Source organism: Tursiops truncatus, chromosome 12 (genome assembly GCF_011762595.2).
Source record: "Tursiops truncatus isolate mTurTru1 chromosome 12, mTurTru1.mat.Y, whole genome shotgun sequence".
Taxonomy (NCBI): domain Eukaryota; kingdom Metazoa; phylum Chordata; class Mammalia; order Artiodactyla; family Delphinidae; genus Tursiops; species Tursiops truncatus.
In genome coordinates this window covers 87,836,052-87,850,065 of record NC_047045.1, presented here as the reverse complement: position 1 = coordinate 87,850,065, position 14,014 = coordinate 87,836,052, and the positions used below count along the sequence as shown (strand labels likewise).

The 14,014-nt window shown below is 54.2% G+C and overlaps 1 protein-coding gene across 2 annotated transcripts; it reads left to right on the top strand.

Annotated features, from left to right (window-relative positions):
• Nucleotides 1–3,606: 3,606 nt before the first annotated feature.
• Nucleotides 3,607–13,805, top strand: DACT2 (dishevelled binding antagonist of beta catenin 2). Of its 2 annotated transcripts, XM_019951926.3 has the most exons (4): nt 3,607–3,910; nt 9,358–9,490; nt 10,484–10,744; nt 11,537–13,805. In XM_019951926.3, exons 1-4 carry the CDS (start codon nt 3,674–3,676, stop codon nt 13,129–13,131), a joined length of 2,226 nt encoding a protein of 741 aa, XP_019807485.1. In that variant the 5' UTR covers nt 3,607–3,673; the 3' UTR covers nt 13,132–13,805. The 2 variants fall into 2 exon arrangements, with proteins under 2 accessions (XP_019807485.1, XP_073645944.1); XM_073789843.1 differs by having other exon boundaries at nt 3,789–3,910; nt 9,369–10,744; nt 11,537–13,802.
• Nucleotides 13,806–14,014: the final 209 nt, after the last annotated feature.

The window sequence follows — 14,014 nt, the reverse complement described above, 5'->3', positions numbered from 1 at the left end:
ACAGGTGAAAGACACAGCTACTGATACAGATGAGGTGGGCAGTGTGGGCAGTGTCAGGAATGGTCAAGTTGAAGCTGTGTGCCCCTTGGTGAGATGTACAAGAGTACAGTGTCACTCTTCATATTCCTGCCTCAGGAGCATAACCTGACCCAGGAGGAAACTTCAGCAAGAGGAAATCAAGGAGCATCCTGAAAATGCAGTCTTCAAAAGTGCTGAGTCATGGCCAAGGATAGATTGGGCCCCTGCTCCAGGCTGACAGAGACCAGCAGGACAGGACAGCTAAGTCTGGAGGGGGTTGTTCTGATCCAAAGGATGTTAAATGGAATCATTGGTAAAACCTGCACTGGACCTGAACATTAGGTGGTAATTATGAATCAAACCAGTTTCCTGATTTAATGATCGAATTTGGTTACAATAATACCTTTGTGTAGGAAACACACACTAAGATATTTGGGGCAATAAATATTGCACTGGGACGTGTTTGAGAAAAAGTAAATTGTGATCTCCCTGTCTCATACAATAAACAAAAAGCCATTCTACGTGGATTGTAGATCTAAATAAGAAAGGTAAAATAATAAAGTTTCTAGAAGCAGCTTTAAATAATATCTTCAAGAGCCTGAATTTCCTGAAGCAAAAAGTTCTTTAAAATGTGGCACAAACAGGATCAGTGATAAATAAGGCTTCATAAAAATGAAGAACCTCTGCTCTCCAAAAGACACCATTAAGAGAGCCATAGATGAGGGGAAGAGAGATAACCAATAAAGGGATCATATCCAATCTTTCCCGCTCTCTAAATCTCTCTTTGGAACAAAATGTAAGGAGGAATCATAACTTTTTTTACTTAAAAAAAGCAGCACCAGCAACCTTCAATACCCTCATTATATAGTTGAGAAAACTGAAGGCAAAAGAGGTTGGAACTGAGGCTGCTTAAGTCTCAGTCTCATGCTTTTTCTCAATATTAGACAAGACAAGTACAGACAACCAAGGAAAACACAAAAGAAACATAAAATAACCCGAAAAACTCAATGATACAAACACTCAAGAAAGTAGGAATCAAAAGGAACTTCCTCATTCTGATAAAAGTCATCTAAAGAAAAACCTGCAGCTAACATCATACTCAATAGTTAAAGGCTGAATGCTCCTCCCTCCACCCCAAGAACAGGAAAAAGGCAAGGATACCTGTTCTCATCACTTCTATTCAACATGTACTGGAAGTTCTAGGCAGAGCAATAAGGCAAGAAAAAGAATTTAGATGCACCCAAATACAAAAGTAAGAAGTGAAAATATCTATTTCCAGATGACGTGATCTTGAAAATTTTTTTAAATGCAAAGGAATCCACTAAAAATCCATTAGAACTAATAAAAAATTCAACAAGTTTGCTTAGATCAATATACAAAAATCAGTTACTTATTTCTACACACTAGCAATGAACATTCTGAAAATGAAACTGAAAAACATTTCCATTTACAATAAGAAAAAGAATAAAATGTTTAGAAATAAATTTAACAAAAGAAGTGCAAGATTTGTACACTGAAAACTACAGAACACTGTTAATTGAAGAAGGCCTAAACAAATGGAAAACATCCCACGTTTATAGTTCAGACATCTCAACATTAAGGCAGCAATACTTCTCCAATCAATTGACAGATTCCTCTGCAATCTCCATCAAAATGCCAGCTGGCTTCTTTGCAGAAATTGACAAGCTGATCTTAAAATTCATGTGGAAATGCAAGGGAGCCTGAATTGCCAAAACAGTCTTGAAAAAGAACTGAGTTGGATGACTCACATTTCCTGACTTTAAAACGTAGCACAAAGCTACAGTAACCAAAACGATATGGAATTGGCATAAGGATAGACATATACACCAGTGAAATAGATTTGAGAATCCAGAAATTGATTTTTCTGAATCAACTGATTTTCAGCAAATGTCCCAAGACAATTTAATGGGGAAAGAATTGTCTTTGCAACCAATGGTTCTGGGAAAACTGAATACCCACACGTTTAAAAATGAAGTTGGACCCCTACCTCACATCATGTACAAAAATTAACTAAAAACAGATCAAAGACTTAAACGTAAGCACTAAAACTCTTTTTAAAATCTTAGAAAAAAACACAGAAGGAATCTTTGACCTTGGAGTAGGCAATGGTTTCTTAGATATGACACCAAAAGTACAGGCAACAAAAGAAAACTAGATAAATTGGACTTAATCAAAATTAAAAACGTTTTGCTGCAAAGTACACTATCAAGAAAGTGAAAGGATACCCCACAGAGTGAACAAAATATTCGCAAATCATATACCTGATAATGGAATTGTATCTAGAATACATAAAGAATATTTACATCTCAATCATAAAAAGACAACCCAGTTTCAATAAATAGGCAAACGATCTGAACAGACATTTCTCTAAAGAAGACACACAAATAGCCAATAAGTGCATGGAAAGATGCCAGCGTCACTTGCCATCAGGGAAACGGAAATCAAATCACAATGGGATACCCCTTCCCACATACTGGAATGGCTGAGACCAAGAAGACGAACGCTGGTGACGGCGTGGAGCATTTGGAGGGTTCATGCGGTGCTGGTGGGAACGTGAAACGGTGCAGCCACTTTGGGAAGCAGTCTGGCTGTTCCTCAAAAGATTAAACACAGAAGTTACCTATGAGCCAGCAATTCCACTCTTAGGTAAACACCCAAGAGAAATGAAAACATGCTTCTACACAAAAACTTGTGCATGAACAGCCATAGCAGTAGCGCTCTTCATAATGGCCAGAAAGTGGAAACACGCCGTTAAGGAATAAATGGATAAATAAAAACGGGTCCTGCCATACAACGGAACATCATTTAGCAATAAAAAGGAGTGAAGTACTGATACCTGCTACAACGTGGATGAACCTTGAAAGTACACTCAGTAAACGAAGCCGGTCCTGAAAGGCCACCTATCGTGTGATTCTATAAAACCTCCCAAACAGGCAGCTTAGCGCTGGGTGCAGCGGGGAAATGGAGGGTGACCGCTAAGGGGCACAGAGCTTCTTTGGGGGGCGGTAAAAATGTTATAAAATGGATTGCGGTGATAGTTGCACAACTTGGTGAATATGCAATACTAAGGGACCATTGGATTGTACGTGTTACATAGGGGAAGCAAATGGTATGTGAATTATATCTCAGTAAAGCTATTATTATTAAAAAAAAAAAAAGACAAGCTGAGGTTTCCAGGAAAAGTGGAGTTTTTTCAAAGTGCTAGTGAGTTCATAATGGTAACACAGTCCTTACAATGGGGAGCTATCCAATAATTTACCTTAAAAACATTGCTTCTAACCTGAACAAGACCTTTCTCCGTGTTTGGTCCACTTTCGCCCCTTCACCCGCGCCCACCCGGCTCCTCCTTCCTTCGGGTCCCCTCCAAGGGTCACCGCGCGCCTTCCGGGCGCCCCGGAGCGCGCGGCCCGGGTCCCCAAGGGCGTGGGGCTCCGCCGACGGGGCGGGCCCGGGGGCGGCCGCTGTGACCCCGGGGCGTGTGCAGACACCGCCTCCTCTGCCACCGATAGGTCCCACCCCGCCTCGGCGACCCGCGGGCCGGGGGCGGGGAGAGGCGGCGCGGAGGCCGCGCGCACCGCCCGGCGCCGCTCGGAGGCCGGGGAGGCTTCGGGCAGCCGCGCAGGTCGAACGCGGGATGTGGGCGCCGGGCGGCCCGCCGGGGCCCGCGGGCTGGGACCGCCGCAGGGTGGGCGCCAGGCTGCGCGCGGCCCTCGCGGGGCTGCACGAGCTGCAGGGGCTCCGCGCCAGGCAACAAGCGCGCGTGTGGGGCGCCCTGGCCGTGCAGCCCCCGCCCGGGCCCGCCGCCCCCCGCGGCCCCCGCGCACACGAGCTGCGGCTGGAGGCGGCGCTGGCGGCGCTGCAGGAGCAGCTGGTAAGGAGCGCGTGCGGGGGTCGCGGGGCCGCTCCGGGCGCGCGGGGCCGCGGGGACCCGGTCCACCCGGCAGGCAACAGGCGGACGGGCCAACCGACCGATGGGGGGGCACCCTCGGCGATTTCGAAGGACGCAGCTCGGTCCCGAATGAGAGGGACGCGGAGGCCCGAGGCGCGAGGCTAGGCATCCGGGCCCTGAAAGCAGCCCGGCCGGGCCGCCCGCGCCGAGCCGCGCATCGGGGCTGCGCCCGGCTCTGCCTACTTCCCGGCGCAGACCGACTTTAGGATGTACTCCTGTTGGTTGGAGTTTTGCTGATAAGAACGCATTAAATCGGTTTCCCCTGCTGGGGGCTACTAGGGATCCTGGTGTCCTGCGCCCGGTGCCAGCCTCTCCCTGCTGCGTGGGTCTGGGGACAGCAGTGCCAGGGTGCCAAGTGTCCCCCGAATTGTCCCCAGTGATGTGCTCAGGTTGAGCTCTGGGGTCGTGTCACTGTAATGAGATGGTGGGGAGAGCGTGTATCCGATGAGGGCCTCTCCGACTTTAAAATGTAACCTGACCTATGAAAAGAGGTGTGTCCTCTGAACGCAGAGGCGGTGGAACCCCGCTGGGCCTCCTGGGCCTGCTTTCCCACCGGGCTTCTCCCCCCTGGGCTCCTCCAAACGCGGGTCCCTTTTGTACCACTGAAGACACTCCTCAGGTGATTGCCTCAGTTATTTATCCAATGTATGGTTTCACCTCATGTATTGGAAAAAACTCAAGAGTTTTTGCAGGGTTGCAGTGTTTTCTAAAGGAAAAATTAGAAGGCTGCATAGAAAGATGTCTATTTGGTAGAGCTGACTGTAGTACTCCAACGGGAATGTCTTTTAAATGAGAAATTAAATCTGCCCTGTTTGAAGGCTGCTGTCTTTACAAAGTAGCCTGGATGAAGCTGCTGCTTTGCTACCAGCTTAGCGCAGTCGTGTCAATGATTTGTTAGCTGCTTCTGGATTAGAGAATCAGGAAGCTCAGCGTCTTAAGATGTGTCCCAGGACTCCCGCGATCTTCCCACATGGCAAGGGGGGGCCCTAACTGCGCAGCCTCTCCTCCTGTGATTCCGCGGCTGCTAGCAAAGGAGGGAGCTAGTTACCGAGTGGAACTTCCATAGGCTTCTCACCCCCCATCTTATCCAGTCACAGCTGCAGGTTTAGCTTACCTGTGTGTGTGTGGGTGTGTGTGTGCGTGCGTCCTACCTTCAACTGGAGCTCGGAGGGGCACACAGAGCCTGCAAAGATGCATGACGTGCGTGTGGCAGGAAGGAGCTTTGCGATGCTGCTGTGAGTTGTTCTGTCGGGGGAGCAAGAACCCAGTTGATGATTAACTTGGCTTAAGTAATGTACAGACCAGGCTTGTGAGTCCTCAGCCTCTAATTACGGGGAGCCTTTTGGGCGAGAAGATCAAACAGGTTTTTTTGTTTTATTTATTTATTTTTTAATGTGGGGACCAGAAGGAACACGCACCCTTTGTCTTGAAACTTTGTTCTTGGCACAGATTATGTGATCAAAAGAGAAGAAGAATTGAATGTGTGTGACACCAGCCCGGTGATTAACACGTTCACATTTTTCTTACAGAGAAAAAAGTAGGAGTGATCCTAGTTCTATGATGCAGGGTACAATCAAAAGGCCTTCATCTCCAGCCCCAGGTCCACACTTCAGTAACTCCCGGCTAATCGGGGCCCCTCCTACCCACACCCCGGGGTTAACCGGGGCATGGGTCACCATTCAGGTGTGGAGACAGGAAGAACTTTTATCTGACCCAGATAAAAGTTTTGTCCCACAGACATTCCCAAGTGAGAATGAGCTTGAGCATTTTGGAGCGGGGGGCGGGGGGGGGGGGGGCGGGATTTAAACTGCAATTAGGAGAACTCATCACATTAACACTTACCAGAACGAACGAGCTACACCGTTTTAATTGCCGCGTCTACAGTCACAACAGGAAGCGCGCAGTAGGTACTTAGTATTTGTTGAATAAATAAATGAGCGAGTTTTACTGCTGTAACAAAGCGGAAGATGATTTCAGTATTTACTATCTCCACGTTCTGTATTTCTAAGCTAATGTAACCCCCATGACCTCTGACCAAAGCAGCCCTTACTGTTTGGCCGGTCCTGTGCTCACCTGTCTGTGCCTTCCAGGGAGGTTGTCATTCCCCGAGAAGAGGCTGCCATTCCCATTTATGTAAGCGTTACGTTCCCAGCAACACTGACTTGGAAAGATTTGGATACCCCAGAGGAGCCTGGAAGCTCCATCTCCCACCAGGAGGTGCCAGCGGTCACCCCAGGTGGGATGTGAGGAAAGGCTCTGGGGACCTGCAGGGATACTGGTGCTGGAGAATCTGCTGGTGGTTGTTTTGCTGGTCACGGCTTGCCCTGACCCTGAGTGGCAGCATCTCCTCCTCCCTGGCAGGTGCCGGCATTAAGCACTGCAGGAAATGAGGGTCTGACTCTGCAGCTGTAATCACGACGTCTGGTGTTTTCCTTGGACCGACCATGCTTGCTCCGTGACCTCTCAGGGGAACGAACTCGCTCAGGGTCACAGAGGAGGGGGAGGCATCCACGGGGCTGGGCAAGGCTTCCTTCTGCGGCACTCGTGCTCGTTATGCCCCAGGCTAATCTGTGACCCTGGCCCTTTGAAGGACCTCTTTTCAAGCTAGGGAGTAACATTTACCCACCCACAGGGCACTTGCAGTGCCGTGGAACTCATGCGGAAAATGCTTCCTGTGCGTGTTCTCAGCTTTCAAGGAAAGAACAGAGGTGTTTTAGATGCCATCTCTGTATCCTGAGCTTTGGGACGTTTTTCATTTTTGTCCTCTCCATCTGCCGTAAAGGTTGAGAAGGCTGGAAAGCCGAATTGTAGATGGGGAGCAAAAGGGCAAAGCAGGTGGAAATCGCATCAGTCTTTCATGGCGTGTAAAGTCCGCATCTCGAAGAAAGGGCTAAGCCAGATACTTGTTTTGAATGGCATTCCCTGGGTAGAAGTTCTCAAACTTTTGTGGTCATAAAAAATTGGTCCCAGGGAAGCTTGTCAAAATGCAGATTCCCAGGAGTGCTCTAGAGTCTGAGTTAACGGGTGTGGCAGGGAGCCCTGGGGTCTGCACGGATGCCCCGGGGCTCCCAGCTCCTGGGAACCGGGCTGTGCTTTCCCTTACACCGGACCCCCTGCCCCTCGCCCAGGTTCAGGGGATTCAGACAGGATGTGCTGCCCTGCCCCTGAGCCTGAAGGCCTGCGGTGAGTAGGGAGGGCTGGTGGCCACACAGACTGGCTCGCTGCTCTGGAGGGAACCCGTGTGACATCGCTGTAACACATTTTCCCTGCAGAAATACATGGAAGTCGATGCTGTGTGCCTGGCTCCGCAGTGGGGTATGCTCAGTCCTGGTGCCGTGAGGAACCTTTGACTTAGCACAGAGTTAGAGACCGAGGAGTTAGTGAAAAGCGGAGACATAAAAACCCCAGCGAGGGACGGGGGAAGGGTTACGGAGGACAGTGCCAATCCTGGGTGACAAAGCCCTGTCGCCATGCAGCGGGGTCCCGGGGACGCACCCGGGGGTCTGCGTGGCTGTGCCCCTCAACACTAGTCAGAAGCCACCAGCTGCAGGCCGGGCTGGGCAAACATTAATCACAAAGCAATTATTCCAGCACAAACACGCCAGGGTCAGTTTTCCGGGGGGGAGGGGGATTGGAGAGGGAGGAGAGAAGCCAACTATGGAATCCAGAGAGGTCCCCCTTCAGAAGAAAGAGGACATCGTGATTTGGAAGAGAAGGGGTCAAAATCCATGTTTATAAACGTCGAAGCGTGGTCAAACAGAGGAACTGAACTCTCCGCCAGTACCGTGGTCTCATTTTACGACATTAGAAGAAAAGTCATTTGCAGTAAAAATTCCCGCCGTTTGTCTGAGTGTTTTTTACTTGGGTAGTGATGGGCTGGGAGCCCACCTTTGCTGCCCCCGCCGCTCCGGCTGTCAGGTAGTGCCGACCTGGGGAGCGTTTCCCTTTGTGAAAACGTGCCAGGATGTTGAGGCTGCTCTGGGTGGTCCTGGGTGTGTACGGTTTGATTAAATTCTGGTTTTCTGCAGTGTTATGTTTACAGATACTATTACCTGAGGCTGGGAGACTCTCTTGCTACAAGACTTGGAGGTTGTTCTGAGACCCTTGCACTGGGTCCAGAGGAAAGTGGATTTGGGTGTGGTGGTCTGCCACTCACCAGGTGCTGGGCCCTCGGCCCCTACCCCTGGTGGTATGGGAACAGTCTGCGCCAACGTAGTTCTCCCGTAAGAATCAAGTTACCGCCACCTGCTTCCCCCTTGGACTGACTTCTCAGATTATTGAAGCTACTGAAGTAATTCCTCATTTCCTATATAAGAATTTGAAACACAATTGATCATTTTCTCAAACAGGGTGACCGGCATAATCGCATTCATTAATTATTTGCCTTAAACTTAATTGCTAATCAAAACAAGAAATTGAGGTAGTGGACCTTGAAAACAAGGTGAAGTTTTATCACTGAAGGCAGGAAGTCAGCATTTATGAAACAGTGTTGTTTTACAGACGTATGATTCACGTGTGTGTGTGTGTGTGTGTGTGTGTGTGTGTATTGTGAGCGTTAGCCACATGCGTGTGCTGTGTGTATATTACATGATTTACACACACGGATATGGGTGGTTGACACAGTAACCCGTTTTACAGCCAGGGAAGCTGAGGCCTGGAGACGCTAGAGCCTCGGAGGACAGAGTTGAGATGTGGACCCTAAGACCAGAAAGACCCTGCCTCCTGGGGCAGGTGTTCAGGCTGCGCTGATCCCAGGCGCTGGGCTCTCTCCTCCTGCAGCGTCCCTCCCTCTTCGCTGAAAGCCCTGCAGAACCGTAACCGGTCAAAATGCCACCTGTGGTATGGGAGCTAAGACGCTGCAGAGCAGGGCCTTTTTCTCTCCTGGGGACTTTCCTGTCCCCCTGAAGAGCCGACAGCTCAGCCCCCCCAGGTGCCGTGGACGGGCTGCGGTGAAGGAACGTGGTGATACAGGCACCAAACGCAAGGTCCACGAGGCGCGAGCCCGGGAAAGTAGACTCTTACGTAGAAAACGACATTGAAAATATTATCGGTGGCTCCTGCCAGAGGGGGTGTCCTTGGCTGCTTTTGGTCCTCATTCCACTCTCATAAGCTGTATTACTCCGTATTCTTATAAAGAAATGTCTAATGGAAAATTGCTGGCAAAGAAAAGTCTGCACTTGGGAAGACATGCTGGAGGCGGGAGGGGTCCTAGAGACGGTGTCCGGCCTGAGGAAGGGGGAGCTGTCAGGTGGGAGCTGGCCTGTGGGTTTGCGGAGTGAAGTTGTGTGTGTGCTGTAGCTTCACGTGGAGCCTCCAGTTTCCACCTCTGTACACAGAGCAGTTTTATGTCTCCCTGTTTTCCTTCTGAGAACCGTTTAAGACTTCAGGACGTCGGCCTGAAAACCCACTTGGACCAGCTGGACCAGCAGATCAGCGAGCTGCAGCTGGACGTGCGCAGAACCTCCAGCGAGGCCCCGGACAGCGACAGCAGGCCCAGCTCGGGTATGGCGTCCACTCGGGCCCTGGACCACCTGTCCCTCACCCCAGGGCGCGGCACTGCCCGGCAGGGCTGACAGGGTGAACCCGCCTCTGTGCTCAGGCCACCGGAGGGTCAGGAGCTGTATGCGCGCCTGGAAGAGCACGTTATTGGAGAATACTGAAGACGAAATACTTTTAATACTTTTATTTAAATGCGCTTGGGAAAACGGGGAGAGAGAGGGAGAGAGTGGGTGTGTACATACTCGTTGTTTAATTGGAAAAATATTGCTTTTGATGGAAAAACCCCATGAGCTTCTCGCCTGTCTCTGGCTAAGACAGATTCTGTTTATGTTGAACCAGCATGGAGATTGTAAATAATAACTTTTATGTGACAGCAAAAGTATTTTTTTAAGTCTACAGTCTAAAATCAGTACAGTCTCCTCTCCTGCGGCCCTGTGCACCCTCCTTTCGAGGTCACGTAGCGATGGTTAGGGTCGTTCTGCCCTTCATGGTCCTGGGCACATGGGCTTTCTCTCCAGATTCCAGGCTCAGACAGCAGCTCAGACGGCAAACCCAGGAGACCAGCGTCTTCCCAAGTACAGTGTTCTCTGCCGTGTCTTTCTCTTCTTTTCAGTTTGCAAAATCCTGTCACAGTCTGTGTTGTCAATCATGTAGCAGGGCCGGGCCGGGGGACCTCCCCAAACGCTGCCCCTTCTCTGGTGGCTGCCTCAGATGAGCTTGGCGGGCACGAGGAGGGGCGGGGGAGGATGCCAGCCTCCCTCTTCCGGGGCTGGAAGCCGGAGGTCACACGGGGGGACGTGAGCCACTCGCCCAGGAGAGGGATGAGCAGGTGGTGGGCAACAGGAGACACTGGTGGGGAGGCGTCCTTGGCATTCTGGCCCCGGGCACCTCCCCGGCCCGGGCCCCTCCCCGCCCCCGGGCCCACTTCCCTGAGACCCCCAGCCCCTCAGCGCGGGCCCCCCAGACCACACCGACAGCCTCTGCGCCCCTGTGCAGGCTTCTACGAGCTGAGCGACGGCGGGTCCTGTTCCCTGTCCACCTCCTGCACGTCTGTGTGCAGCGACTGCGTGTCCTCTCTGGGCGCTGTGCTGCCTGCCGCCCCGAAGGCCAGGCCCAGCGCGGGGGACTGCCGGCCCCGGTCAGCAGATGAGACCACGGTGTGTGGGGTCCCCCTGACTGCGTGGGAACCCCAGGCCAGTGAGGGGGGCACCGGCCAGCTGCTGCAAGGCGAGTCCCGGCCCCGCCCAGTGTCCACAGGTAAGGGGAGGTGGGAGCAGGGGCGGCGCCAAGCCCTATACACGGAGGGGTGCGGTCCCCGAGCCCCATACACGGAGGGGTGCGGTCCCCGAGCCCCATACAAGGAGGGGGGCGGTCCCCGAGTCTCATATTTTCTGTGGGCTTTTTTGGGTTTTGGATGGAGGTAGGCATCAAACGCCCACCTGTGTTCCTTGTAGCAGGGCTGTTGCAATAAAAGGCTTCTCGTCTTACTTAAAATGAACATCCGTTCACACCCTTCCACGGCCCTCGTGGCCACTGCCGGGGACTAGGGTGGGAGCAGCGCTGCAAGTGGGCGTTGCGAGAGTTCACTTCACACGCAGTTTCCCCCCACTGGCCAGGGAACAGCCTTTCTTTTCCTTCCGAGTGTCCCAAACGGAAAAGATGCGTCTTATTCCTTATGCTGGACCTGGGCCGCTAGGGTCCGTGGGCTGTCTTTCTTGCACATCTGTGAATGCCTCCGGGAAGGTCTGTTCCGAGCCCTTGTCCCGATGGCCGTGTGGTCACCGGCGCCCCATCTCCCTCGGCGTCCTACGCACCTTCAGTGAACAAGGGCAGGAACTGAACGTTAGGGTCTAGGACTCGCCTTCTAGGCTGTGACTGGAAGGAACGTGATGGGAGCCGGGTGATGGGGCGTGTACAGCAGACACCAGCGTGTCCAGGCGTGGAACGTGCAAGGCCGGGGCCTCGTCCTGCGCGGGGGGAGGGCCTCGTGCCCCAGGATTGTGCTTGCTTCTTCCCTTATTTATGTTTTGTTCTTTTTCTCCTTCCCAGGTGACCTTGAAAGAGCCCTGCCGGCTGAAGTGGGGCTCCAGAAAGCCAGGGCACACCCCAAGGCCACTTCCTTCCTCTGCCACGGCATGGACCCCAAGTACCAGTGTGACCTGGTGTCCAAGGGGGGCAGGGAGGTGTACCCGTACCCCAGCCCCCTGCACGCCGTGGCTTTGCAGAGCCCCCTCTTTACTCTGACCAAGGAGACCGCACCGAGCGATGGCCACTTGCCCCCCAGTCAGCCCCTCCCTGGCGCCACAGGTCCGAGCCCCATTCGGACTGGACTGGGCCTCGAGGCTGGCCCAGCCAGCGCCTACATAGAGAGGCTGCTGCGACTGCAGGGCCGAGGGCCCCCTGCGAGGGGCAGTGTGGTTGAGCGTGGACCCCCAGGACAGGAGGCGTCCCTATCCCCGCAGGGGCTCGGGGTCCGGGGGGCGGACAGTGAAGGTGGCCTGGAGAAGCCGGTGTGCGCCCGGGGGAGAGCGGAGGTGGGAGGGGAGGCCCAGAGCGGGGCCGCCCGTGGGGACAGCCTCGAGCAGCCGGGGCCTGTGCCCCTTGTACGCACCCTGCACCCCAGCAGCCGTCCAGAGGAGGGCCCCAGACCCTCGCGCAGCTGCGTGCACCGGGAGGCCCGTCCAGGCTCCCCATGGCTGGGCTGTGGCCAGGCCCCTGCTCCCTGCTTGCAGGGTCAGCAGCCAGCTCTCCATGGCTGGACGGGCAGAGGCAGGTCGCCGGGCGGGGGGGCAGGGGGGGAGGGCCCCCCTCGGGCCCCTGGACACTGTGTCCGCCCGCACTTTGCTGCCAGAGGAGCTCTCCCTGTGGGGCCCCCCAAGGCCAAGCCTGTGAAGATCAAGAGGGGGGCCAGCGACAAGGCGCTGAGGCTTGGGGGGCCGCAGCTTCAGTGGGGCGCCCTCGGGGGCCCCCGGCCGCCCCCTGAGTCGGGAGGTGGTCTCAGGAGGCCCCCCCTGGCCAGGGCGGCGCCCGGCCGGTCCTGCTCTGAGTCCAGCCTCTACCCCATGTCTGTCTTCGTCCCCCTGCTGGTGGCCCGACCAGAGGGTCACCAGGTGTCAGCTCAGGCCTTGTTCCCCTTGGAAGCAGCCCCGCTGGTGGCAAGCAGAGGGGAGGCCCGGAGGAAGCAGCGCAGGTGGCAGTCCTCCGTAGAGATCTCAGCCCGGGCCCGCCCGGACCCCAGCCTGGGGCCCCATAGGCCGGCGGCCCGGAGAGGGGGTGGCCCGCGGCCCGTGTGCACCAGACCCAGGCCCAGGCTGCCCCGCCAGGATGCCCGAGCCCGGAGCGGGTCGGACGGCTCGGAGCGCTCGGCCGAGTGCGCGTCCCTCTTGCGCTCCACCGTCGCGGAGAGCAGCGGGGACGAGGCCAGCGACCACACGGCCAACCGCTTCGGGGACGCGGAGTCCAGTGGCAGCACCTCGGAGGGCAGCGGCCAGGGCGGGGGACGCTCCAGCCAGCGGGCCCCGGCCAGCTCCAGGCCCCCTCTGCCGCCGGTGCCCAGGCTGTGCCGCGTCAAGGCCTCCAAGGCCCTGAAGAAGAGGCTCCGCAGGTTCCAGCCGGCTGCTCTGAAGGTCATGACCATGGTGTGAGGTCGCGGGGCGACAGCAGGGCCTGTCCGGGCCCGGGAGCCACAGACACAAAGGGACCTTTCGTGGCTGAGGACGGGTCCAGCCTCGCACGGTGTTAGACGTGCAGGTCTGTGTCATCTGGACACTTTGCTTTCTCCCCGAAGCTGCCCTTCAAAAGGAGTCCCCTCAGAGGAGATGATGGGCCCGTCCCTGGTGCATCGCCCCCCAGGTTAGGCTGTGACTTTGCGCACGTCACCCCACCTTGGCCCCAGTGGAGACCTTCACCCAGAACTCTGGGACTGCAGATTCGTCGGGGCGCTGGCCTCCCAGCTGCCTGTGCCGTGAGCCCCGTGCTTGCTTCCCTCCATCCTGTTCCACTTGGGCTGGGCGCTCGGTGTACCCCAGCCTGTTGAACAGTTTCCCCCCAAAAGCGTTCCCTTTAAGAAATGGTTGCAGGACTGCGCTGTGGAAACTGGGTTGGACTCTGAATCCAGGTCAAACCCTCAACATGAATAAACAGCCAATTATGCCTTTGTCTTTGCAAGTCAGTCTTTCCCTTTTAGCCTCCCTGCCCTCAGGAACGTAGTAGGTGCTCAGCAAACCCTAATCCTTCCCCATCATGTGGACACTCTTTCACCCGAGGTGGGAAAATGCATTTCACATGAGTACGCTCCACACTCTTCCCAACACTCCTGAATTGAGCATAAAAATGCTTTGGAAAAGAAACCCTTTTATGGTGTTTATTTTTCAAAGGGAATTTCCCTCAACTTTTCAGGAAGGTAGGATTTTCAGGGAAGCTGCCTGCGGAGAGCAGCATCTTCAGTTCGTGAAGCAGTTTTATCCTGAATTATTCAAAGCTGCTTCTGAGGGCCTGGAGGTGGAGAGAAGGCATGGGGGAGGTGGG

Bases quoted from the DNA above. Each gene is read 5' to 3' on its own strand.
- DACT2 (XM_019951926.3), top strand. From the start codon at position 3,674: ATGTGGGCGCCGGGCGGCCCGCCGGGGCCCGCGGGCTGGGACCGCCGC. The intron at 3,911-9,357 runs GTAAGGAGCGCG...TTTCCTTCTGAG, and splicing joins CGGCGCTGCAGGAGCAGCTG to AACCGTTTAAGACTTCAGGA. The intron at 10,745-11,536 runs GTAAGGGGAGGT...TCTCCTTCCCAG, and splicing joins GCCCCGCCCAGTGTCCACAG to GTGACCTTGAAAGAGCCCTG.